Source organism: Panthera onca, chromosome A1 (genome assembly GCF_046562875.1).
Source record: "Panthera onca isolate mPanOnc1 chromosome A1, mPanOnc1 haplotype 2, whole genome shotgun sequence".
Lineage (NCBI taxonomy): Eukaryota > Metazoa > Chordata > Mammalia > Carnivora > Felidae > Panthera > Panthera onca.
The window spans coordinates 98,574,011-98,598,532 of record NC_138339.1 but is presented as its reverse complement, the minus strand read 5'-3'; the positions used below and the strand labels follow the sequence as shown (position 1 = coordinate 98,598,532).

Genomic DNA, 24,522 nt, shown 5'->3' with positions numbered 1-24,522 from the left:
CACAATTAGTCGAGTGCTCACTTGACAGAAGCTGGCTTAGATTGGTCTAGGTCAGAACATTTTTATTTTGGCTTTTGTTGTTGGCTCTCTGGTCTGGGACCGGAATCATGACCATTCAACAAAATAAACATACTTCTAAATGGGAGGGATAGCCCATGGGTTCATGAAGAGGAAATATTCGTCTTGACTAATTAAGCCATGACTGCCATAGATTTTTTTTTTTCCTAGTGCACCCTTCACCACCCCCAGACATGAAGTCCTTTCCACATTTTTTTTCTCATTTTGTGTGGTTGTGTAGAGCACGATGAGTCGAACCAGGACATTTTCCTTCTCCCTACTTAGTGACCATCATGCTTGGATATGCCAGTTTTTAGTTAGGATAAAGTTGTCTGCAAAGATGAGTTACTTCTGCTTTGATTTAATGCAGATCATGGGCTTTCCTTAAATAATGGGTCACAGTTTGTATAGGTCACTCCTTCTCAGAGAAATTGCTGGAAGAGTTGCTAAGCAAAGAAGATTCTTGCTCACCAGTCTCCTCTGACCACTTTGGTGCCATTCACATCTGGGACATACATTCTTTGTCTACTTTTTCCTTCTTGATGGCCATTTGTGACTCTTCTCATCCTCGTGAGGAATTTGAGATCGAGAACCATGGCATTACCCGTCAGACTGTCCTCCCCATTTGGCTTAGTAGAGAGCCGCCATTGAACACATAGAATTCATTCCATTTTAGCAAGTCATTTCTAATGATTTTAACTTAGGCTGCCGGAATGCTTGATGAAAAATTGTTCATTACATTATTTTACATATTGGAGAAAGTATAATGTTGAAGCGTTCAGTATTTCTCTCTAGAATGTAACAAGCTTCTTTCTTTAGTGTCTACTGAAGGTTCATGGCTCAAACTCACCCTGCAGGATAAATATGACTACTACTACAACATCGATTCACAAGAGACTTCCTGGGTCACACCTGAATCATGCTTGCCTAAAGAATCATGGCTCATGGCAAAAGAAATTGAGGTAGGAGGTTCATGTTTAATGCATAACTATGCTCTGAAAAAATAAGTGTGATTGCCTTTCTGTTTTTGAATCATGGAAGTGGTGGGAGGAAATAACTTATTTTTTGCAGCCTGGGTATAGAGTAAAGTCGTCATGAATGCAGTTGGATGGGGCTGCATGCCTACTGACTTGGACAGTTATTTCTATATTGACATAACACCACCGAAGAGAGCAAGGGGAAGAAAGATATTGTAGCTTATTTGTGATAGTACATTATCCTAAAAATTAATCTTCACATTTACCTTGACACAAGAGCTCAGTTAGTAGTAATTTCCTGGTTGTCAGTGTTCAGTAATTTCTTTCTTCCCCCCCACAGCCTACCACACAGATAGATATGTCCTTTAAAAAGTCAGTAATACTTTCCAGGGGGAAATACTCTTAAAAGGATGTTCACCAAGATTGCTTTGGACTTGAGACCAAAGTTGGACCCAAAAGATGTGAAAATTGCTGTTTGTTCCATGCATTGTAGTGTGTTTACAGAGAAGATACAAATAAGAATTTAGTTCCATTTTGAAAAAAAAGACAGAACATACAAATGTAGGTCTTATAAAATTGTTCAAAGTCACCAGCATCAAAGATATTTGCTAAAACTCAGAGAAAAATCTGTGGCCTGGAGGCTGATGATGCCACCATAAATCAATGACAAGAAGACAGTGAAGAAAATGGTTTATTAAGTAATTTCAAACATTTGTCAATCATTGTTACAATGCATTACCAGTGCTACCTTGCAAATAATGAAACTGTGGGCAGTATGTAAAAACAATATGCTAGAGTGGAAAAGATGTATCACACTATGAAGAAGCAGCATCAAAGGGTTAAAAACCAGAGCCACAAATTGTTCCTGTGGCCTCCAAAGATGCCCTAGGAGTAACTTTGTAAAATGGAGCATCATTCTGTTAGGATTATTAAAAAGTGGAAGGTCTAGGGGCGCCTGCATGGCTCAGTAAGTTAAGCATCCAACTTCAGCTCAGGTCATCATCTCACAGTTCATGAGTTCGAGCCCCACATCGGAATCTGTGCTGACAGCTCAGAGCCTGGAGCCTGCTTCGGATTCTGTGTCTCCCTCTGTCTCTGTTCCTCACCCTCTCACACTCTGTCTGTATGTCTCTCTCTCTCAAAAAACGGATTAAAAATTTTTTTCTTTTAAAGTGGAAGGTCTACACTGTTAAAAAAAAATAATAATCTTCTAGACAATCTAAAAGTTCTGAGTTAGTGAATGTAAGAATGTCTTCTCTTAAAGGTTTTTAAGCATTTTTTTATGATTTCAGTTTTAATTTTTTTAATTAATCATCCGTTGATTCTAGTCACATTGGTAAGAGGCATCAGCCATAGAAGTGAGTCCAGTCTTGGCTTGCATCTCTCAAAGAAAGTAAAAAGCAAACCCAGTTCATCATCTACCTGAGACTTTTCATAGTCCCTCTCCTTTGTTCTCATTCATCTGGGTTTCGCCTGTCTGGCCAGGGGAATGCCTGTCTCTCCTCGCCCACCCCCTTTCCTTCTGTCCAAAGTCTTTTATTTTCCCCCCAAGTTTATTTCGGGCTCCTCCTGGCTTGTTGCAGAGGTCTGCTCTCTGGCCTGGACTAGAAAGGGGGCCTAGGAGCCAGAAGACTTCATGGCCACTGCATTCTTTTCCTTGGCAGCCCTGGAGAGGGAGGTGGCAGTGCATATTCATACCACAGCCGTCCTTGTCCCTTGTACACTCTGGAGCTCAAGCCTCACACTTGGTCCTTGCCAGCATCATTTGTCCATCTCCGCCTCCAGATCCTGAGATCACTCAGCCAGATTCTCCTAGTACCTCAGCACCAAGGTCAGAGGATTTCAAAAGCAAGTCATTAGAAAGAAGCTCAGCCAGTTCATCCTTTTGCTCTGATCAAGTCTGTGCTTAAACCAGGCCAGAAAGAGCCGTCCATATCCTATTTCTCAAAGATAGAAGCTCCAGAAACTATTCTCTTTGCTCGTTTCACCCGATGTGTGAAGTGTAACCGTAAGAAATATCTCTTGCCAGGACATTGTGGAGGAAGTCACAAGAGATTATGTTCGTGAGAAGATGTGGTCTGCTTCTGAAGATTTGCTTCTTCGCTTGGAAGCCACAAGTGCAGGACCCCTTCTTAGGAAAGAGCATGAAGCTAGGAAATCATATTTGTATGGACAAGAAGAGCAGGTGGTCAAAATACAGGTATGTGAATCGCCTACCGCTAGTTCCAGCAAACTGTCATATCTCCTGAAGATGCTTTATTTGATATTGTGACCGTCAACTGCTGACATTCTAATAAACAAATCAGAGTGCAGATTTTCCGCTTAATTGATGCCCCCAAATCTGCTTTATTATGCCCGGAGCTGGGAAGGATGTTGAATGATTTTTCAACCATGGAGACTATTAAGGGGCGCTGCGGACCTGCCAAGGTCCACCTGCCACCAACCTTGTTGGAGCCAGAGGGACCCCTCAAATCAGAATTGAAATCCTCTTTCTCTAAAAAGCTGGATCTCCTTGTGTCATCTACTTTCTAAGCCAGGTGTTCTCTGAATTGCTTTTTCAGTGGCTGGTGGATGCTGAGTGGTCCTTGTTTGTACACACTTCTAGATAGAAAGAGCACAACAGCTGACAAAATGCCTTTAGCATCTGCAGGCATGTCTTCTCCCTCACAGACTCCTCATTGAGTCCTGTAGGAAAAATCCTCCTTTCCAACTGTTTGGTTTTGAGTTGTTCTTCAGCTTGCGTGACTATCTGAACTTTCTGGTCGGCAGAGAGCTTCACAAATGTAGATGTTTCTCATTTGTATTCCCCTAGCACCCTCTGAGAACCAACATGCTACCTTCCACAAGGCTGCATGTCTTTTTTTGTGTGCATCCAGAATGACACTGTTATTGACAGACAGTATTCAATGGGCTTTTGCTTTGGCCCATAGCTGTGAGATTTCCCAAATTGGAAGTTTTTAGGTTGGAGATTTCTCTTTTGTGATCATTGGTGTACTTACCTGCTTCCCTCACCTAACTATAACATCATCCAGGTCAGAAAATAAGTTTCCAAAATTTGTGTATTCTTGTGTCTTATGTACGATCGGTGCTCAAATAGTCAAATTTGTTCGGAGCTTAAGATGTTAGAAGGCAGACATGATTAATTTTTAGAAGAAATGTCTCCCACAAACCTGACTGTGAAAGATTTTTTTTCTTTGCTGAACCAGTAAGTTTTCACTTTATTCCTTCTGTAAGTAAGTGGTAGGCAAAACACACAGGAAGTGACAAAAAAGCCTAAAGATGAAATCCTCTACACTGATACTGAGGCTCTAATTTTATACAGAATTAAACAGTGTCAGCTGACCTGACAATTTGGACCAACCTTAAGCTCTCCAGCCTCAGGGAATGGATCAGTATTGTATTTGGAGGACATTCTGTGGATTGCACAGGTGTAAAATCCATCTGATATTGGGACCCAGGGCCGAAGTCACAAGAGGGCTTGGGAGAAGAAGGGTAGAAACAATCATCTGGGGCCTTTTGCTTCACCTCAGCAGAGGCAGAGAGATTGAAGCAGAAGCCATAGAACTATGAAGTCACCTCACCTTGTTTTTGTTTCTCACTCTTCTGACAGTTTTCTAACAAGGAAAGCAGAAGGTCTAGAGGCAAGCTGTAGACTGGAGATGAATATGTATTCAGTGGAAACTTGCTGACCCACAAAACCAAAAGACCATAACCAAAGGGTGTTATGCTAATCTCATTTTTTGGCAATGTGGCCACTTCACCCTGAATTAGAGGAATGATCTGAAAAGTGAGGACTTCTCCTCCATAGAATGGCTCAACCTTCCTAGCTGGCTGAATCAGCCCCAGCCACAGTAGTCTTAACACATTCAGAGAGAAAGTTTCCAGGCTGAGGCCAGCCAACCCCAGCTCCAACACCCTCGCTCGGTCTCTTCCCAAGGAACTGGATAGTGGTACAGAGAATATGGTTTCGTTAGCCAGTCCTCTGTCTTGAATACTTACAGAACAATTCAGAAGGTGCCCGAGGTGTCTCCTGAGAAATGCAATGTCATTCGTAAGATTTTTCCCCTCTAGGTAAGTAAGATAACACCTCTCTCTCTCTGCAGAGAGAGAGAGAGAATCTCTTGAGAGCAGCGAAGGAGACATAGCCATGTTATTTTTGAACGGTAAGAAGGCTCTGGTAACATTGCCTACCTTTACAAATGAGTGAGCCAGAAAACAATCTCAAACAAAAAGAAATATCGAATATTGAAAAAAAAAAGGAAAATGAATGTAAGTTGCAAAATGTAAATTAAATAAACATTTAAGGATACTCTTACTCGAGGAGGCAAAAGACTTTTTTGTGCTGAAACTGTTGTATGCTTTCAAGGAATTTAATAAGGCATGATCTTAGTAAAACAAGACAAAACATTAAAAGAAAAAGATAACTGATACTGAAAGAGAGGAAGAAAAATAATGACATTGTCAAATATAAATAAACTTAAAACTGCAGAACGCAGAAGAAACACTGAAAATAACTGCACCACATGGACAACTTCAGAAAAAAATCTCAAAAAAGTTGAGGAAAAGAATAGATAATTTAAAATGCATGTTCTCATCTGAAAACTGGTAATACTCAATTTGTTGCTGGGTTGTGAGAGTTAAATGGGATAATTCACGTAACAGACTTTGCACAGAATGTGGCCATAGGTGCTCAATAGTGTTAGAAATGATGAGACGACAGAGATGATGTGTCTGAGGGCAGATGATGGAGTCAACATTGAGACTGTTGGCATGGCACAGGAAGAGGTGAGAAAAACTGAACAGGAAAAAGAGTAGATAGCTATGGTATTCTTTTTTCCTTGAACTGAAGAAAGCTGGAATGCCAGTTTTTAAGAAAAAGCATAGTAGTGACAAACACCAAAACACAGCCCTGGGAACTATGGTATTAGTTTTTGAACTTCAGAGAGTGCCTCAAGCATCCTGGCAGAGAAAAAGGAACAAGCTGCTCTGAAGCACCTTTCAGATTGCCAGGAGCAATAGTGGAGTCTGTAGGTGGAGAGGAAGGGGGTGACCTATTGTGACAGTCCTTCATCACGTTATTTCCATGTAAGTGACTACTCTAGTAGATCAGTGGATTTTCTACCTTTAAGCTGAGAAGGAAAAGAGAGAAACATTTAGAGCCTTCTTGGCTATCCAAGAGATCACACAAGAATTTGTGCTCCAGAAGTTGGAGTTGGTAATTTGACTATTACAGCCCTGGGTGCCCAGTTACCAAAGAAGGCAGTCAGGTTAGCAAGCCAGATTGTCTAGAGATTGACAGTTACAAAATGTAAAATGGAGCAGTAACCCCGAGGTCTAAATATTTTGGAAGACTACTTTGTTATAGATGCATTACATAGAAAACAAATTTATGGTAACAAAAAAACAAAATTTTACAAAAAGATGGCTCTTTTAAATTTTCCTACAAGTTCTTCTGCCAGTCAGAGAAGGAGATTGACACTGCAGTAAACACCTTCTATCTCTAATTGTCTGCAAAAAGCAGCTTTTGAAAGGCTTTATAGTTTAGAATTTTGTCTTCTTTTGCGTTTGCAGCAATAACTCCTTTCTCCCAACCTCATACCCATAATTGCTCTTAATAAACAGCTTCTAATTAGAAGAGCCTGCAATCTCATAGCCTGGCATAGGATTTCTCTTATTAGCACAGAATAGGAAAAGCCGGTCCTGATGAAACTAAAACTTACAAACTGGAAAAGAATGTGTCATTTTGGCAAATAAGAGGCATATAGGATTCTGCTTCTATAGATAAAAAATTCTATACCCAACAAAGTTTTCCTTGGTTTGGGAAGGTAACAGTACAATATTCATAAGTATGGAAGGATTCCAGAAAAATCTACATAATCGATAGAGAGGTGGAATACACAACGAGGGATGCCTGGGTGCCTTAGTCCATTAAGCTTCTGAGTCTTGATTTCAGCTCATGTCGTGATGTCAAGGTTCATGGGATCAAGCCCTGCCTCAGGCTCTGCACTCACAGTGCAGAGCCTGTTTGGAATTCTCTCTCTTCCTCTCTCTCTGACCCTTCCCACTGCTCACACATGCAGGCACATTCTCTTCTCTCAAAGTAAATAATCATTTAAAAAAAATACAAAATGAAATCTCAAGGAAAATTCTGTGGTTGAGCATTGAATCCTTAGTACATTAAACAATAGTACAGAATGTGGGGCGCCTGGGTGGCTCAGTCAGTTGAGCGCCCAACTTTCAGCTCAGGTCATGATCTCACAGTTCGTGGGGTTCAGGCCCCATGTTGGGCTGTGTGCTGACAGCTCAGAGCCTGGAGCCTGCTTTGGATTCTGTGATTCCCTCTCTCTCTGACCCTCCCCTGCTCACACTCAGTCTCTCTCTCTGTCTCTCTCAAAAATAAATAAACATTCAAAAAAAATTTTTAAATAGTACAGAACAGACAAGTGGGTTCATTTTACAGATGCGAGAATTCTTCAATATTACATCATCTGTGACTGTGATAGGTTATCCACAATGTTTGTGAATCTGAGTTAATAAGATTAATACTGTTTCTGGAGTTTAGATAATTCCAAAAAAGCAGAAGGAAGAACTTGAGCTAATCCCGTATTTTGTTTGCTTTTCAGTTTGGATCAGGGAATGGGATTTATAACATATATTTGTAGATTCACACTTCTGTTACACACAGAAACATAGGAACCACCATTGAGACTCATCACAACAAATGTGTTACTAGTTAACTTGCCATGGAATCCAGTAACCCATGGTTAGGGTCCACTTCTCCTAGTCCCTATAGCACAATCAGGCCACTTTTGCAAGCAGGTGTTGATGACATCAAAATCAGTTTTTCTCATCATTTCAGAAATGCCACACTCACAGATCCCATGGGCATTTTCTAAATGGACCTTCAATTAGAAATCCTTTATTTTGAGACACCTGGGTGGCTCAGTTGGTTGAGCATCCAACTCTTGATTTTGGCTCAAGTCATGATCCCAGGATCTTGGGATCCAGCCCCTTGTTGGGCTCCACACTGAGCATGGAGCCTGCTTAAGATATTCTCTCTCTCTCTCCCTCTCCCTCTCCCTCTCCCTCTCCCTCTCCCTCTCCCTCTCCCTCTCCCTCTCCCTCCCTCCCCCTTCCCTCCCTCTGCTCCTTTTCCCTGCTTATGCTCTATCTCAAAAAAAAATTTTTTTTTTAATCGTTTATCTTTGTTTAGATCTTTGTTACTTAAAGTGTAGAGCGTATACCAGCATTGTCATTGCCTGGAAGTCCCACCCAGACCCACTAAATTCAAATCTCCATTTTGAAATGATCCTCTGATGATTTTGTATACATATTAAAGTTTGAGAAGCTCTGTGAGGGTGCCTGGGTGGCTCAGTCAGTAAAGTGCCCAACTCTTGATTTTGGCTCAGGTCATGACGTCACATTTCATGAATTCGAGCTCCGTGCTGTCAGCTTGAGCTTCTCTCTCTGCCCCTCCCCCCACTCGTGTGCTCTCTGTCTCTCAAAATAGATAAACTTTAAAAAATGAGGGACGCCTGGGTGGCTCAGTCAGTTGAGCCTCTGACTTCGACTCAGGTCATAATCTCACTGTTGGTGAGCTTGAGCCCAGCATGGAGCTCTGTGCTGACAGCTTAGAGCCTGGAGCCTGTTTCAGATTCTGTGTCTCCCTCTCTCTCTGCCCCTCCCTCACTCACATTCTGTCTCTCTCAAAAATAAATAAATGTTAAAAAAATATATTTTTAAATTAAAAATGAGAAACACTGTGAAACTCACTCCACTTTTAAACCCTCAATAATGCATCTTCCTGTATAATTCTTAATCATCTCATAGCTTAAAGGAGAAAAACGTGTGCTCATTTCAGTAGCTAGTGCAAAGGCAGCTGATAAAGTTCCAAACCCATTCCTAACATTGCTATAATGATTGCATTGAAGTTTTAGCTTATTTAAGGAGATTGGCATCTTTGCAATGATGACTTTTCCAGTTCAGTTATCAGTATATCTCCCCATTTATTAATTTTTCCCACCATATAGCACAAAATTTACTCCTTCCTCTGTAGTTTACTCCATTGGTTAGTTTTGGCTATTATGAATGTCATCTTTTTATCTATCGTTATTTTTGACGTATGGAAAATGTATCAAGTTTAGATATACATTTTATAGCTAATTACTTGGAAGAACTCAGTTTTATTTATTTATTTAATGTTTGTTTATTTTTGAGAGAGAGAGAAAGACAGTGTGAGCAAGGGCGGGGGAGGGACAGAGAGAGAGGGAGACACAGAGCTCAAAGCAGACTCCAGGCTCCGCGCTGTCAGCACAGAGCCTGATGCAGGGCTTGAACTCCCAAACTGTGGGATCATGACCTGAGCTGAAGTCAGACTCTTACCAACTGAGCCACCCAGGAATCCCAGAACTCAATTTTAATAGTTATTCAGGTGACCCTCTTGACTAATAACTACTTTTTACATTTCTCATTTTTTTTAAATTTTTTTTAATGTTTTTATTTATTTTTGCGACAGAGAGAGACAGAACATGAGCAGGGGAGGGCCAGAGAAAGAGGGAGACACAGAATCGGAAGCAGGCTCCAGGCTCTGAGCTGTCAGCACAGAGCCCGATGCGGGGCTCGAACCCACAGACTGTGAGATCATGACCTGAGCCGAAGTCGGACGCTTAACCAACGAGCCACCCAGGCGCCCCAATTTCTCATTTTTTAAATCTTGTAATCCGTCAAGGAATAAATTCATATGACCCTAATAGTATAGGAAACTCTAAAACAATGAGGACTTAAAAACTATGTGGGCTTTAAATCCCACCTCTGGGAATATGGAACACAGCTACTTTTCCCTATTCCTTCCTCTGAGTGCAAGTAAAAGCCCCAGACATTATATGTAAACAGACACAACACTGTGGAAGATGGAGAGAGAAAAGCCAGACTGGCTAGGGAACCTTGAGATCCAAAGAAGGACACGGAGGTGAGTTTCATGGTTTTCTTTGAGCTTAAATATCTCAGTCTTGCTGCAGCAGAGTCTGGCAACATGGAAATGCTATGGGTGCAGGCCAAAATAAAAAATTTAAAAAAAAAAGCTCCAGCAAAAACCTGCTGTCTGTGGCCAAAGGATCAGAAAAGGTGCAGCCCACAAAGACAAAACTTTGAGACAGTAACCACTCTCCTCCGGCCACACACCACGGAAAAAAATCTTGACCCCCACACCACTCATGCCCCAAAGTGGAGAGCCTGGCCCTCCACCCTGGGTAGAATCTAACCAGGTATCCAGATTACTGCAGAGGCCACTTCCGTAGCCAGAAGCAATAATGTGGCCACCCTCCCTTTCCTTGCTGGGAGGTGTCAAAGGAGGCATGGTAGAGTCAGGACTTGGATCACAACGTGGTGGTAATGAGGCCACCTGCCCCAAAGCCTTCTGCCATCAGTGGGCAGCACATGGGAAATAGTACCAGGCACCACTACTCTCCCACGCAGAGAGGTACCAGCACCACCGTAGGTTCACCACCTCCCATTCAACATAATAAGCAGCCCCCACTTCAGGTGTCAGTAGAGGCCAGGTGGAGAACTTGAACTTCCACCCTTACTTGCCAGTAATGAGGCAGCACCATGACCCTTCCCTTGCCAAAGCAATGTCGGGGAAACAGATTAAATGAGTGCAGAATCTCTTCATGTAATATCCAGATTTTCCAAATTTCGGTCAACATTTTAAGAAACAAGCAAGCTATAAATTTTAAAAGATAATCAATAGATGCCAATGCAGATGACAAAGATGTATAATTATCTGACAAAGATTTTAAAAGCCAAACAAATTTTAAAACTAAAAACTAGAACAAATTTTAAAAAAACTCAATAGATAGACTCGGCAGCAAAATGGAGGGAACACTGGACCAAATCAGTGAACTAGAGAATAGAATCATAGAAATTACCAGATCTAAACAACAGAGAGAAAAGATTGAAAAAACAGTGAACAGAGCCTCAAGGCATCTGTAGGCCCATAACAAAAAGAGTTCACGTTTGTGCCATCAGAGTTTCAGAGAAAAGAAAGGGGAAGTAGTGAAAAGGCCCTGGTAGAAATAATGTCTGAGAAGTTGCTGTCTGTGGTCAGAGATGCAGAACCACAGAGGCATGAAGCTGAGTCAACCCCAAAGAGGATAGACTCGAGGAAATGCCCAGCGCAGAATTCATGATCCCCCCCCCCCCAAGATATTCTTTAGGAATGAAGGGGCAATCGAGGCATTCTTAGATGAAAGAAAGTTAAGAGAACTTGTCACGAGCATACCTGCCCTAAAAGAATAGCCTAGAAAGTTCTCTAAACAGAAAAGGAAATGATTGAAGAACTGTGGGGAAACCAGGAAGGAAGGGAGAACAACTGAATGAGTACAATTGCGGGTTCAATACATTTTCTTTTTGCTCTTGAATTTCCGTAATTAGGTTCACAGTTGAAGTAAAAGTTAAAACACTGATGTGGTTCCAAATATGTGTGTGGACAAAATACAATTGTATTATAAAAGGGGGTTGGCGGTAAAGGTATATGTAGGAGGTTATGGCTTCTGCACTTTGCTGGAGATCAGATTATCTGTAAAAATGAAGCAGCAGTTCTTATCAGTTTGGACATTATCCATCTTTTAAATTTTTGTGAGTTCATGGAGACCCAGTTTTGTCTATCAGACATTCTTGGGAGGGGCACTCGACAGAACCTATCAATTTTATTTTTTATTTTTTTTTTTTTAATTTTTTTTTTCCAACGTTTTTTATTTATTTTTGGGACAGAGAGAGACAGAGCATGAACGGGGGAGGGGCAGAGAGAGAGAGGGAGACACAGAATCGGAAACAGGCTCCAGGCTCCGAGCCATCAGCCCAGAGCCTGACGCGGGGCTTGAACTCACGGACCGCGAGATCGTGACCTGGCTGAAGTCGGACGCTTAACCGACTGCGCCACCCAGGCGCCCCATAGAACCTATCAATTTTAAATACCAACTTTTGAGCCAATAATACCCTACCTTGATGGAAGCATCCATACAAAATACATAATAATGTGTGTAGAGGGTTGTTTACAACGGTATAGTATATAGACACCACGACATTTTGCCCTTTTTCAGAAAATACGTAACAAAAAGTTAATAAATCTTTTGGAGAGTAGCTAGGTCAAAGTAGGGGTAGGTACATAGGCACATTTTACTTTACAGCTTTTCTCTGTTTTTGCTGTATATCCTTTTATTTTTCTTTAAGTTTATTTATTTTGAGGGACAGAAAATGTACTCACAAGCAGGGAAGGGGCAGAGAGAAAAGGAGGGAGAGAGTCCCAAGCAGGCTCCATGCTGTCAGCACAGAGCCCAAAACAGGGCTCATTCCCACAAACTACGAGATCTTGTCTGATCCGAGATCAAGAGTCAGACATTTAACCAACTGAGCCACCCAGGAGCCCCTACTGTATATCCTAATACATCAACTTCTAGGCATTGAGTACAGATGCTTGGCATAAAAATTTATATCATTATTTTATGTTTTCCTTTTTTTTGTTAACAGGTCGCATCATAGTATAGGCAGCAAACTACAAATTCCTTTTTTTCTTCACATTGTATCTTGGAGATCTTCCTACTCCTCAAGATACAGCACATCCCTGCAGTCAATGTATGGGACTCATTCTTCTTAACTGCCATGTAACATCCCTCACTATGACTGCAATTGCAGTTGATCTGTATCCCCATGTGTAAACATTCTGCTCTATACATGTTTGGTATTATAAACAATGCTGCCGTAAAAATCCTTCTTCCACACAGGTGCTTTCTGTAATTTGATACTGCTAAATTCCCTCAAAAAGACTATACCCATTTTTTCTTTTCCTGAACCTTAGTCCCCTGTCTTTGCTTTTTCATTCACTGCTTGACAGGTGGATAAGGTAGCAACTTTCCCAAAATTATTCTGGCTGCTGCCCTGGGCTCCCTCAAGCTTAGAGCCATCCCACATTTTTTGTAGATGTTCTTACATTTTTGTAGAAGTTTGTTCTGTGGTTCTGTCTTTAATCCAATTCTAGCTGTCGGCTCTCTTACAGGGTCCCTCAGAGTCGTTGATCCATATGCTTTCTTGTTTCTAGTACTATCGTGAATTGCTTTAAAAGCCTGTTGGAGGGGCGCCTGGGTGGCTTGGTCAGTTAAGCGTCCGACTTCGGCTCAGGTCATGATCTCACGGTCCGTGAGTTCGAGCCCCACATCGGGCTCTGTGCTGACAGCTCAGAGCCTGGAGCCTGTTTCAGATTCTGTGTCTCCCTCTCTCTCTGCCCCTCCCCTGTTCATGCTCTGCCTCTCTCTGTCTCAAAAATAAATACACGTTAAAAAAAAAATTTTTTTTTAAATAAATAAATAAAAGCCTGTTGGTGAGATTTGGGGGAAAGTGGGTGATGGATACATGAAACTCAATGTATCGTTTTTGGAATTACCTGAGAGTCTCTATTGCAAAATTGAAAGTATTTTTTAAAAGCAATTTGTCATTTCTAGAGATTTGAATTGAGACCAGATATCTGGAGCAAGGGCTCAGTTGATCTCCCCCACCCCCCATACTGACTGGCTTATTTTAAATCATCACAGAACATTTTTTTTAATGATAAAAATTCCGTGTACCTTTTTTTAAAAGAAAAAATGAGGTAGATTGATACAGATAGACATGAAATTTATAAAAATAATTTGATTTTTTGTGTTTATCCCCTTTAATAAGGAAACTTTATTTCATTTCTAATTTGAAAACAAAACCAGAGAATTAAAGTGAGTTACATAGTTAGGTTTCAATAAAAAGATTCTCAAAACTGAATTAGAATAGGGGTGTCTGGGTGGCTCAGCCAGTCAAGCATCCGACTTCGCTTGGGTCATCATGGTTTACAAGTTCAAGCACTTCATAGGGCTCTGTGCTGTCCACAGGGAGCCTGCTTCAGATCCTCTGTCCCCCTCTCTCTGCCCCTCCCTAACTTGTACACGCATACATGTGCTCTCTCTCTTTTTCTCAAAAATAAATAAAAACATTTTTTTAAAGTCTGTTTCTAAAAAAAATTGATTGGGATAAACTTCAACAATTTGGTATTTAATAATTCTAAAGATAAGTTTGTTTCCAGTTTTTGTAAATGTTTCCTATAAAAGTTCCCTTTGATGGTGATAAGCTAGTAAAGCTTTGATGATGAAGCATCACTAAACTTTATGTAAAAATAGATAAGATAATAAATGATCAATCATAGCACTTCTATTTTAGGGATCCAGAGTTACAAATGAGTCAAGTATTTTTCTTCCTTTTTGGTCTGAGCCATGGTAGGTCATTTGTTGTAGTAAAGGTACTTACGTAAGTCATTATTTTGAAACATCTTATGTTATAACCAAATGATACCAGTACTCAGTTAACCTGTTTGTATGTTTCAGGGCAATTGCATTTTATTACTTCTTGCCACCCAGAGCTTTGGTAAAATTAAGCTTTTGCACGGGAAAATGGGGTTCTACCTGGTAACTGTGCTTTCTGGAGTTCGGGACAAGCTTCTGCTGTAAGCTGGTGCATTCTGCTCAGTGTAACGTCCACCCCTAGTGATGGCGTTCACAAGAGATTTCGAAGGGAGGGTCCCTGACAGTGTTCCAACTCACTGTCTACTGAGATGTACTCTCTTCTTGCACTTTCTAGAATCAACTGTGAGAAACTGTTGCACACTAATAATTCTCTAACTTGCTGTTTTCCACAGGCTTTTTGGAAGGGACATAAACAACGGGAAGCATATATGCGCAGACGGCAAACATTCATTGATAATACTAAAAATATTGTGAAGGTAAACATCCTTCCTACCTTATTAAGTGCGTGGCTTGAACCTTGCTTTTCATTGCAGTTCTGCTTCTGGAAGACAGATTATGGAAAGAGTACATGGGAGACTTAAAGTCCAAATTGAGTCCTGGGTTTGAGTCCCACATCCATTACTCACTTAGCTGATCGTCTTCAAACAACTCTGTTAAAACACTGTAACTGACTCAGGTTCTTTATGTGGTTATGAGAAGAATAACCAGTAAATGCTCTTTCTCTGAGAAGTCCAAATTGATTATTTAAGCTCTGGGGGAAACCAGCTATATTTTGCATCCCTCTTATCATATGCACTAATAATATTAACAAGACTCAAACTTAACACTGGAAACCTTAGTTATTAGGCAAATGCAAAACCAGTGAAAAGAAGAAACAGAACTAATTACGACCTGGATATGCGGGGTGAGTGAATCTAACCCAGCTTTCTACCCAAGCTGATGACTCTCAGTTTCAAGAAAGAAAAGGCACTGGGGTGCCCACTCCCCAGTGCTGAAAACCAAAGGATTGGCAGAACTGAACTTGCAGACAACATGGAAATCCAGATGAGATTCGGAATAGCAAGGCTAGAGAGAGATAGGAGTCACATGAGGTTAATTAAAAGACCTTTTAAACTGAGAAGACAGAATGACATCATCCAGATCCATTGTGCTTCTCAGTGCTGTGCTGTGCTTGCTATGGAATACATGGCTGTTCTCTGGGAGAGATATAAGTCCCAGTCGGTCCCTCATGAGAACTCTAGACCTGTTACCCATAAACAGCTAAAGGATACTGGATGCATTTAAGGGAATGAAACCCTGGACTTTGTTTTTGGTTCCCTGTCCCATTGCAACTCTCAGCAAAATGCCTTGAGCTCTTGGTTTTTATTTACTGAGATTAAAGCACAGTGATACAAAGCTACATTATCTTCCTCATCATAAGGTATAAAATACTTTGAACCCCTGGGAGAAAAAGCAATGAAAGAAGTAGGAGGTTAAGATTAGGCTTTGCTGGGGCACCTAGGTGGCTCAGTTGGTTAAGCCTCCAACTTCAGTTCAGGTCATGATCTCACAGTTTGTGGGTTCTTGCCCTGGGTCGGGCTCTCTGCTGACAACTCAGAGGCTGGAACCTGTTTCGGATTCTTTGTCTCCCTCTCTCTCTGCCCCTCCCGTGGTCATGCTCTGTCTCTGTCTCAAAAATAAATAAACATTAAAAAAAAAAAAAAAGATCAGGCTTTGCTCAGCCTTAAGCATCCGACTTTAGCTCGGGGTCATAATCTTGCTGTTCATGAGTTCAAGCTCTGCATCAGGCTCTGTGCTGACATCTCAGAGCCTGGAGCCTGATTCATATTCTGTGTCTCCATCTCTCTCTGCCTCTCCCCTGCTCACACTTTCTCTCTCTCTGTCTCTCTGTCTCTTTCAAAAATAAATAAACATTAAAAAAAAAAGATTAGGCTTTGAGTATTATTTGGTGGGCTTCTAAATTTACCAGAATATCAGTATTATCCTTAGGCTGCATGAAAAGACATTAAAGGTGTTTTTAATGATTGCCTCAATTTCTCTAACTCATTTTTAGATCCAGTCCTGGTTCCGGATGGTGACAGCACGAAGGAATTACCTTTCACGACTACAGTATTTCAGAGATCATGTAAGACACACAAGAGTGGATTTTCATCCTTAGAATGAGTTAAATGAATGCTTGGTTGAATGTTAGCATTGAATGAGTTTTATTAAATGGTGGAAATGTTTTTTAGAAGAGAAGCCAAGTGGAAGGCTGTTGGTATATTGTATATACTGTTTGCACAGACAGTGTTCCTGTCTAGTCTTTGTATTAAATAGAATATTTTGTCCAGAAAGAGAAAATGAAATGTTTTCTTAAATATTTTTCCATCCACTTGCTCCCTTTTGTCTTAACACACACACCAAACCTTTTAATTTGGTTAAGTGATATTTTCATGTCTCCCCAGCTGCCTGTGGCTCAAGTTTTAAAACCTCAATTGTGACTTAGCTGGATGGATAGTTGCAAGCCATACATCAGTAACCTAACATACTTTTTAACAGCAAGTCCAGAGCTAAAGGGTGGAAATGAGCAGTAGGAGAAAACAATAGGTCTTAGAACTCAATATGGTAATATTTGGAAGCTTTTTTTTCTTCTTTGAATTAAGAATTCATGTTCAGAGTGAAACTTCACTAGTGAAGACTGAATAGGAAATGTGTGAGAAGAAACGGCTGTGGGCTAGTAATGCTAAAGAGAAAAGATTCCAGACAAGTATTTTCGAACACTGCTTATAAAGTTTTTATAACTGGTAACCAGTGAAGAAGCCCACAGGAGGAATTTTTTCAGGATCTTGAAAGAATGGATATGTGAACATAGATTAGATCATCTAAATTTTGGGCTAAAATTGTTTTCCCTTTTAGATCTCTTTATAAATAGTCCTATACAACCTTGTTGATACTTTTAGCTAACATATCTGACCCTTTCTTCAAAGAAAATGCAAAAAATAAATAGTGAATACACCACATCTAAATGCTGTCTGTTCTAAATAGTGTCTCTTGTTAAATACTGTCACTTCTGGGTTGGTTGGTTGGTTGGTTGGTTGGTTGAATACTGTCACTTCTTAACTAGTTCTGAATTCGACAATCGTGGAGTAGATGGGCCTCCAGAAGATCATGACTGATCTCATTCTTTTGCAGAAAAATGAAATTGTGAAAATACAGTCACTAGTGAGAGCGAACAAGGCCAGAGATGATTACAAAACACTGGGTAAGTTGGGAGCATAAATCTTCCTCCACTAAGGATAGAGTTACGTCTGGATAAACTCATCATGAGTTGACAATATCCTAAGCCAAAAGGACATTGAACACACCTACCCTACAGAACATCACAGCTTAGCCTGGCCTGCCTTAAACTTGCTCTTAGGGGCGTCTCAGTGGCTCAGTTGGTTAAGCACATCCAACTTAGGCTCGGGTCATGATCTCACGGTTTGTGAGTTCAAGCCCGGGGTCAGCCTCTGTGCTAACAGCTCAAAACCTGGAGCCTGCTTCAGATTCTGTGTGTCTCTCTCTCTCCGCCCCGCCCCGCTTGCAAATAGAGTGGTTTTGTGGTAACTGAAATGCAAATTTTCATTTCTTTCTCAATTCAGCATCTTTATAAGACTAAGGCATTTTTAATCTGGAAAAAAAAAAGTCATTTTTATTAGTCTCTCATTATCCATTTTCACCCATTCCCCCCGGAGAGGCATTGAATACACTCAGGCTTAGAGGTTGCTGCAGCTGTCATATGGCCTGTAAGTGCTGACTAAGAAGGTAGGTGATTACCTGCAATTAAAATACCCCAAAGTGATAGCCAGCATGAAGATGTCACAAGCCTACTATTGACCGACGAAATCTTAAATTTGAGCCATAATAATTAGTAAAGCTGTAATATTCATTTCTAACAAGTTTATTAGCACACACAGAGATAGAAGGTCATTAGAAGCAAGAAGAGAGAACTTGAGACCAAATGAGATGGCTCACGTTCTCCCAACTTAGCTACATACATGAGCTCTGGAGCATCTCTCAGGCTTTTTCTGATACAGCTATGTCACTAGCAACACCTTTGTTAGAAATAGTAGAACATAAATTCCCTTGGGCATCAGGAAGGGAAGGGGGTCCCAGGATCCAAGGTAATTTCTCCAGTAAAGCCCATCAGAAGCGTCAAAATGCTGATAGTGATGGTGTCTAGATTTAGTTCATGTGAGGTTCATGCTCTTAGTTATTTGTGTTGCTGGTTTACCTCTTTTTTTTTTTCCCCTTCCCTTGAATGTGAAAACACCCCAGAACCAAGGTGGCAGTTAAAGGAAAATTGATTAGGGCCTCAGTGTAAAGGAGAGGGTGGTGACAGAGTGGCCACACCTGGGCTGATTTGAAGTCATCTTCGTGTTGCTGCTTGTACTTGCTTATCATTAAAAGTCCAGGGGGCGCCTGGGTGGCTCAGTCGGTTGAGCGTCCAACTTCGGCTCAGGTCACGATCTCGCGGTCCGTGAGTTCGAGCCCCGCGTCGGGCTCTGGGCTGACGGCTCAGAGCCTGGAGCCTGCTTCCGATTCTGTGTCTCCCTCTCTCTCTGCCCCTCCCCCGTTCATGCTCTGTCTCTCTCTGTCTCAAAAATAAGTAAATAAACGTTTAAAAAAAAAAAAGTCCAGATAGTTTATTCATACAGTTTGCCCAAGTAGATTTCACTAAATACCTTAACAAATACATTTTTTGTAAAGTTAGAGTGCTAGGGATTTAATTATAATTCATGTTCAAAGCACTGACAAAAAACACTTTTAAACTTCAGACACCCCTCTGAACAGTTGAGGCTGGTCTCCCAGGTTCTGGGTGCCCACTCTTGGTCCATGCTCAAAGGACAAGGACCACATTTCAATTTCTAACATAGAACATGTGTTCCGCTTGTCACTCCGTAGGCTCCTGAGTGGCCTTACAGGTCTCCCCTCATTGACTGTTTCTAATTCACCTTTCACCTAGTTCCTGCTTCTTCCCCCATGGTCTTCTGGGCTGAGAGGAAACTTTCCGTTTCCTGTTGCAAAAACACAAATCCCTTATCTGGCTCAGCCACCAGCTCTCAGAGATAACTTAGTTAACATTCTTTCTCACGTTTCTCATCAATAAGGCACAAATAGATAGAACTTTCTTCTCGGTGGAGAATCCTGGAAGCAGGATGCAAGAAGGCCGTTAAATGAGAATTAGATAACTAGAAAATAGTGAGGCCAGATGACATCAGTGGTGTGCACTCATTTGTATGATCAGTTTCCTTGTCCAGATTTAACCTGGGAAGAATAAGTCCTTCCAGAGACCCAAGTGCTTCCGCTGCTGTGTTTTTCTACTACTGCTGTATTGAGATACCTGATTTCTCTACGACTGATGATAATTCCAAACATGCCTAATTAAAGCATGCTTGTTCCTTTCCCCGCAGTTGGCTCCGAAAACCCACCACTAACAGTGATCCGAAAATTTGTACACCTGTTGGACCAAAGTAACTTAGATTTCCAGGAGGAGCTGGAGGTAGCACGATTAAGGGAAGAAGTCGTGACCAAGATCAGGGGCAATCAACAGCTGGAGAAAGACCTAAACCTGATGGACCTCAAGATTGGGCTCTTGGTGAAGAACAGGATCACGCTGGAGGTCAGTGCGATCTGTGGGGCTGCTGGCTCTCAGAAGAGAGAAGGGGCACGTACGTTGGCCCACAATGCCTTTGTCCAGCTAAACTCATTCGGAATCCAGGATGTGTGGTCCAGCTTCCTGGACCATTTTTCTCATGGTTCTCAGACCTGCAACATTTTATGCCCCACCCCTAGATAAGCTCTTTTGTAAGGCTTCTCTATCATTCTGAAATGAAATGACGTGAAATGAAGCCTGGTTACATATGTCCCTCCACAATAAGACTTTGCATGAGTATAGAAAAGTAATGTATGATAAAAACATGGATTTCGGCCTGAAAAAACATGGGCCAAATGCAATTAGAAGATGTGCTCAAGTTGCCCGAGGCTTGGATCTCTTCCCAGAATAACCACAGATTGAACAGTCTACCAATAGCTGCAGATGAGACTCTAGATACCAGCGAGAGGTGGAACTGCAGCGATTTCATCTCCCAAAATGGAAAACGTCTCTTTGCAAAGTTCACAAGAAGCAAGGAGTTCTCCCCCACAGAATTGCAGTCCTAGAAAATCCAATATATATTAAACCTGGGGGGAGGGATTTTGCTTTCACCTAAAGCAATTAGATTTGAGACTCAAATAATTACAGAATTTGGACCTACACGAATGACCAGCAGGACACTGAAAAATCCAGCCGTGCGAAATAGGGACAGTTATTGACACAGGACTGTCGTACACATCGCAGGACAGTAGTGCTCCCTGCCCCCACCCAGTAGAAGCCAGCAGTCCCTTAGAGTTGTTAGGGTGTTAAAAAAAAAAAAAAAAAAAAAACCTTTGCACATTTCCAAAATGGTCCCTACAGAGTGGGGTGGCCCCCAAAATAGCCTCTAAGTAAGGAATGCTACAGTTTGGGATCTTTATGAAACTTGTTAATGTCAGAGCTCCCTCAAACTATGTTAAAAGTTTCATTTTTACCCAAGAAGTGGAAATTTGTAGGGTAAGATCTCTTACCATGTCACTGTCCCAGTGCCACATCAGTTTTCAGAAAATGTATAGGTCAAGAGGGGCATAGGGAGCTGACCTTCTGGAAACACTGAGAAAGCTACCATGCGTCAAACATGGCGTGCTCACTGCCACTGACTTGAATCTTTGGTTCTGGAAAACTGGGAGATGAGCAGCTCAGAAGGCCAGCAGATAAAAGGACATGAACACCCCACTCTTGTCTCCAGCCCTCACAGAGAAATAGTGAAATAGTGCGCAAAAAATAAGGAAAATAGAGCAATTTACAAAACAGGAAATGATACTCTTTTCTAAATATTAAAGTATAGTGTAAATGTTCTGTATTAAGTCTGTTTTCATTATTTTATCCAGAAGAACCGTAGTCCTCTCGTTTTTAAAAATAATGTGTTTGTGTGTGACAAACATGAGAATTTTTCAAGTGTAATATATTCCAGAAGGTCCTTCAGAAAACGCCTTTTATAGCCTTAAACTACTGTTTTACCCAATTCCCATAAAGTTGTAAACAGGAAATGCCTTGCCTTTTAAAGTAAAGGCTAGTTGCAAAATAGTAAATGGTAGAAATAACATGTAGCTTGTTATTCATGTGGATAATGAAACCATGGCAAATTTTCAGGTTTTTTAAATGTTTAAGATTGTTCTTTTAGGTAATCCTAATTGATAGCTTTGTGAAACAGCTATTTTTTCATTTTACCTTTTCAAATGCCAAATATTGATCAATTACTGGAAATTAAAACTAAGGATTATTAAATATATGGTCTTTAGTCACTGACAGTAGCATTTTTAGTTTGATGCTAAGAATAGTACTGTTGAAGCTTTGTTTATAATAGTGAAAAAGTGGGAAATAACCCAAACACAAAAACAATAGAGAACAGCAGTAGGTTATATAGCCACGAAAAATAATTTTTCCAAGGCAGGGGCCTAATTCAAGGGCAGGGGGAAGAGTGTGCAGTGTGATAGAGAAGACCGTAGTACTTAAAGCAGTACAATTTCATTTGTTGTGGAAAATATATATATACTTAAAGCTAGGGAAAAAATGATTTTTCTTTGGGTGGGTGGTAAAATTTAACTTCTTGATCCTTTTTTATTTTTAAACAGTAAGCATATTTTTAGTGAGGAAAAAATACTTTTTTGTGATGTTTATTTTCTTTTTTTTTAATGATAAACACAATTCTATTTTTCTTAATATTTTTTACATTTTTTTTTATTTTTTTTCAATGTATGAAATTTATTGTCAAATTGGTTTCCATACAACACCCAGTGCTCATCCCAAAAGGTGCCCTCCTCAATACCCATCACCCACCCTCCCCTCCCTCCCACCCCCCATCAACCCTCAGTTTGTTCTCAGTTTTTAAGAGTCTCCTATGCTTTGGCTCTCTCCCACTCTAACCTCTTTTTTTTTTTTTTCCTTCCCCTCCCCCATGGGTTTCTGTTAAGTTTCTCAGGATCCACATAAGAGTGAACACATGGTATCTGTCTTTCTCTGTATGGCTTATTTCACTTAGCATCACACTCTCCAGTTCCATCCATGTTGCTACAAAGGGCCATATTTCATTCTTTCTCATTGCCACGTAGTACTCCATTGTGTATATAAACCACAATTTCTTTATCCATTCATCAGTTGATGGACATTTAGGCTCTTTCCATAATTTGGCTATTGTTGAGAGTGCTGCTATAAACATTGGGGTACAAGTGCCCTTATGCATCAGTACTCCTGTGATGTTTATTTTCAAGAGAGAGGGAGACATAGAATCTGAAGCAGGCCCCAGGCTGTGAGCTGTCAGCACAAAGCCCGACATGGGGCTCAAACACACGAACTGTGAGATCATGACCTGAGCCGAAGTCAGATGCTTAACCGACTGAGCCACTCAGATGCCCCAGGGAAAAATATTTTGAAAGGAAGTAGCTTAGTTTGTAAAGAATAATTCCAGCTCTCCAAAGTAACCATGTGTCTTAAAATTCTTCTAAAATTGGCATTCCTTGGGGGCACCTGGGTGACTCAGTTGGTTAAGCGCCAAACTCTTGATTTGGGCTCAGGTCATAATCCCAGGGTTTGTGTGATTGAGCCCCACATCAACTCCACGCTGAGTATAGAGCCTCCTGTAAGATTCTCTCCCTTCCTCTCCCTCTGCTCTCCCCTGCTTGCATGTGTTCATTCTCTCTCTCTCTCTCTCTCAAAATTAAAAAAATTTTTTTTTTTTTTATTTAAATTGGCATTCCTTACTGGGCTGGCTTAGTCAGGAGAGGGTGCAACTCTTCATCTTGAGGTCATGAATTCAAGCCCTAAGTTGGGCATAGAGCTTAATAAAAAGTAAATAGGGGTGCCGAGGTGGCTCAGTCGCTTGAGTTTCGGACTCTTGATTTTGGCTCAAGTCATGATCCCAGGGTCAGGGGATGGAGCCATGCTGAGAGTGGGGCCCGCTTAAGATTCTCTCTCTCTCGGGCACCACTGGGTGACTCAGTCATTAAGTATCTGACTTCGGCTCAGGTCATGATCTCACAGTTCATGAGTTCAAGTCCCACATCAGGTGAGCTTGAGCCCTGCTTCATGTGACCTGGAGCCTGCTTTGGGTGAGCCCCACTTCATGCTCTCACACTGTGTCTCTCTCTGCCCCTCCAGAGATTTTCTCTCTCTCTCTCTCTGCCCCTCGCTCATTTGTGCCCTCCCTCTCTCTCTCAAAACAAAAAAAAATTCTGCCTCCTTCCACCCCTCTCCCCAGCGCGCGCTCGCTCTCTTGCTCTCTCTCTCTCTGTCTCTCTCTCTCTCTCTAAAATAAAAAATAATTGGTGCCTGGTGGCTCAGACAGTTAAGCGTCTGACTCTTGGTTTCAGCTCAGGTTATGGTCTCACAGTTCAGTGAGTTCAGCACCGACAGTGTGGAGCCTGCTTTGGATTCTCCTTCTCTGCCCCTCCTATGCTCGAGCACGCACTCCCTCTCTCTCTTTCTCTCAGAATAAATAAACTTAAAAAAAAATAAAATAAAATTTTATAATAAATAAAATTGGCATTCCTGCTAGAAATCACAGAAAGTCAGTGGATGAGTGAAGTGGCTAACATTGGTTTTAGGCAAAAACATTGGCTTGTAGATGGAAAACAGAACAACTGGGGTAGAAGTTTCTTAGAGACATAGGGAGGAAGAAGGGTGTAAACTCAAACTACTCTGAGAGAAAATCTGGATAGAAATTACAAGTAGTTTTTTTAATGTTTGTTTATTTTTGAGAGCGAGACCGAACGCCAGTGGGGGAGGGTCAGAGAGAGAGGGAGACACAGAATCCGAAGCAGGCTCCGGGCTCTGAGCTGTCAGCCCAGAGCCCGACACGGGGCTCAAACTCACCAGCCATGAGATCATGACCTGAGCCGGAGTCCGACACTTAAATGACCGAGCCACCCAGGTGCCCCGAAAGTAAAAGTCATCTTGAATCCCTGAAATTCCCATTGATGAATGTGGTGTATCATAAAAGACTTGAAGGCCAGGGCTGCCTGGAACCCAGGTGAAGACTAATTTTACCGCTGCATTACACCATTTCACTGTGTATATT

The 24,522-nt window shown here is 41.3% G+C and overlaps 1 protein-coding gene across 3 annotated transcripts in view; it reads left to right on the top strand.

Moving 5' to 3' along the window:
- IQGAP2 (IQ motif containing GTPase activating protein 2) overlaps window positions 1-24,522 on the top strand; it is a 294,535-nt gene that overhangs the window by 226,962 nt on the left and 43,051 nt on the right. For 2 of the 3 annotated variants that reach the window (XM_078448872.2, XM_078448876.2), the window contains 5 exons: window positions 877-1,019; window positions 14,746-14,829; window positions 16,407-16,478; window positions 17,525-17,594; window positions 19,786-19,994. In XM_078448872.2, coding sequence (XP_078304998.1) covers window positions 877-1,019; window positions 14,746-14,829; window positions 16,407-16,478; window positions 17,525-17,594; window positions 19,786-19,994 — 578 coding nt within the window. Of the gene's footprint in view, window positions 1-876; window positions 1,020-3,063; window positions 3,235-14,745; window positions 14,830-16,406; window positions 16,479-17,524; window positions 17,595-19,785; window positions 19,995-24,522 lie in introns of all 3 variants that reach the window. The other variant, XM_078448864.2, reaches the window with a different exon arrangement.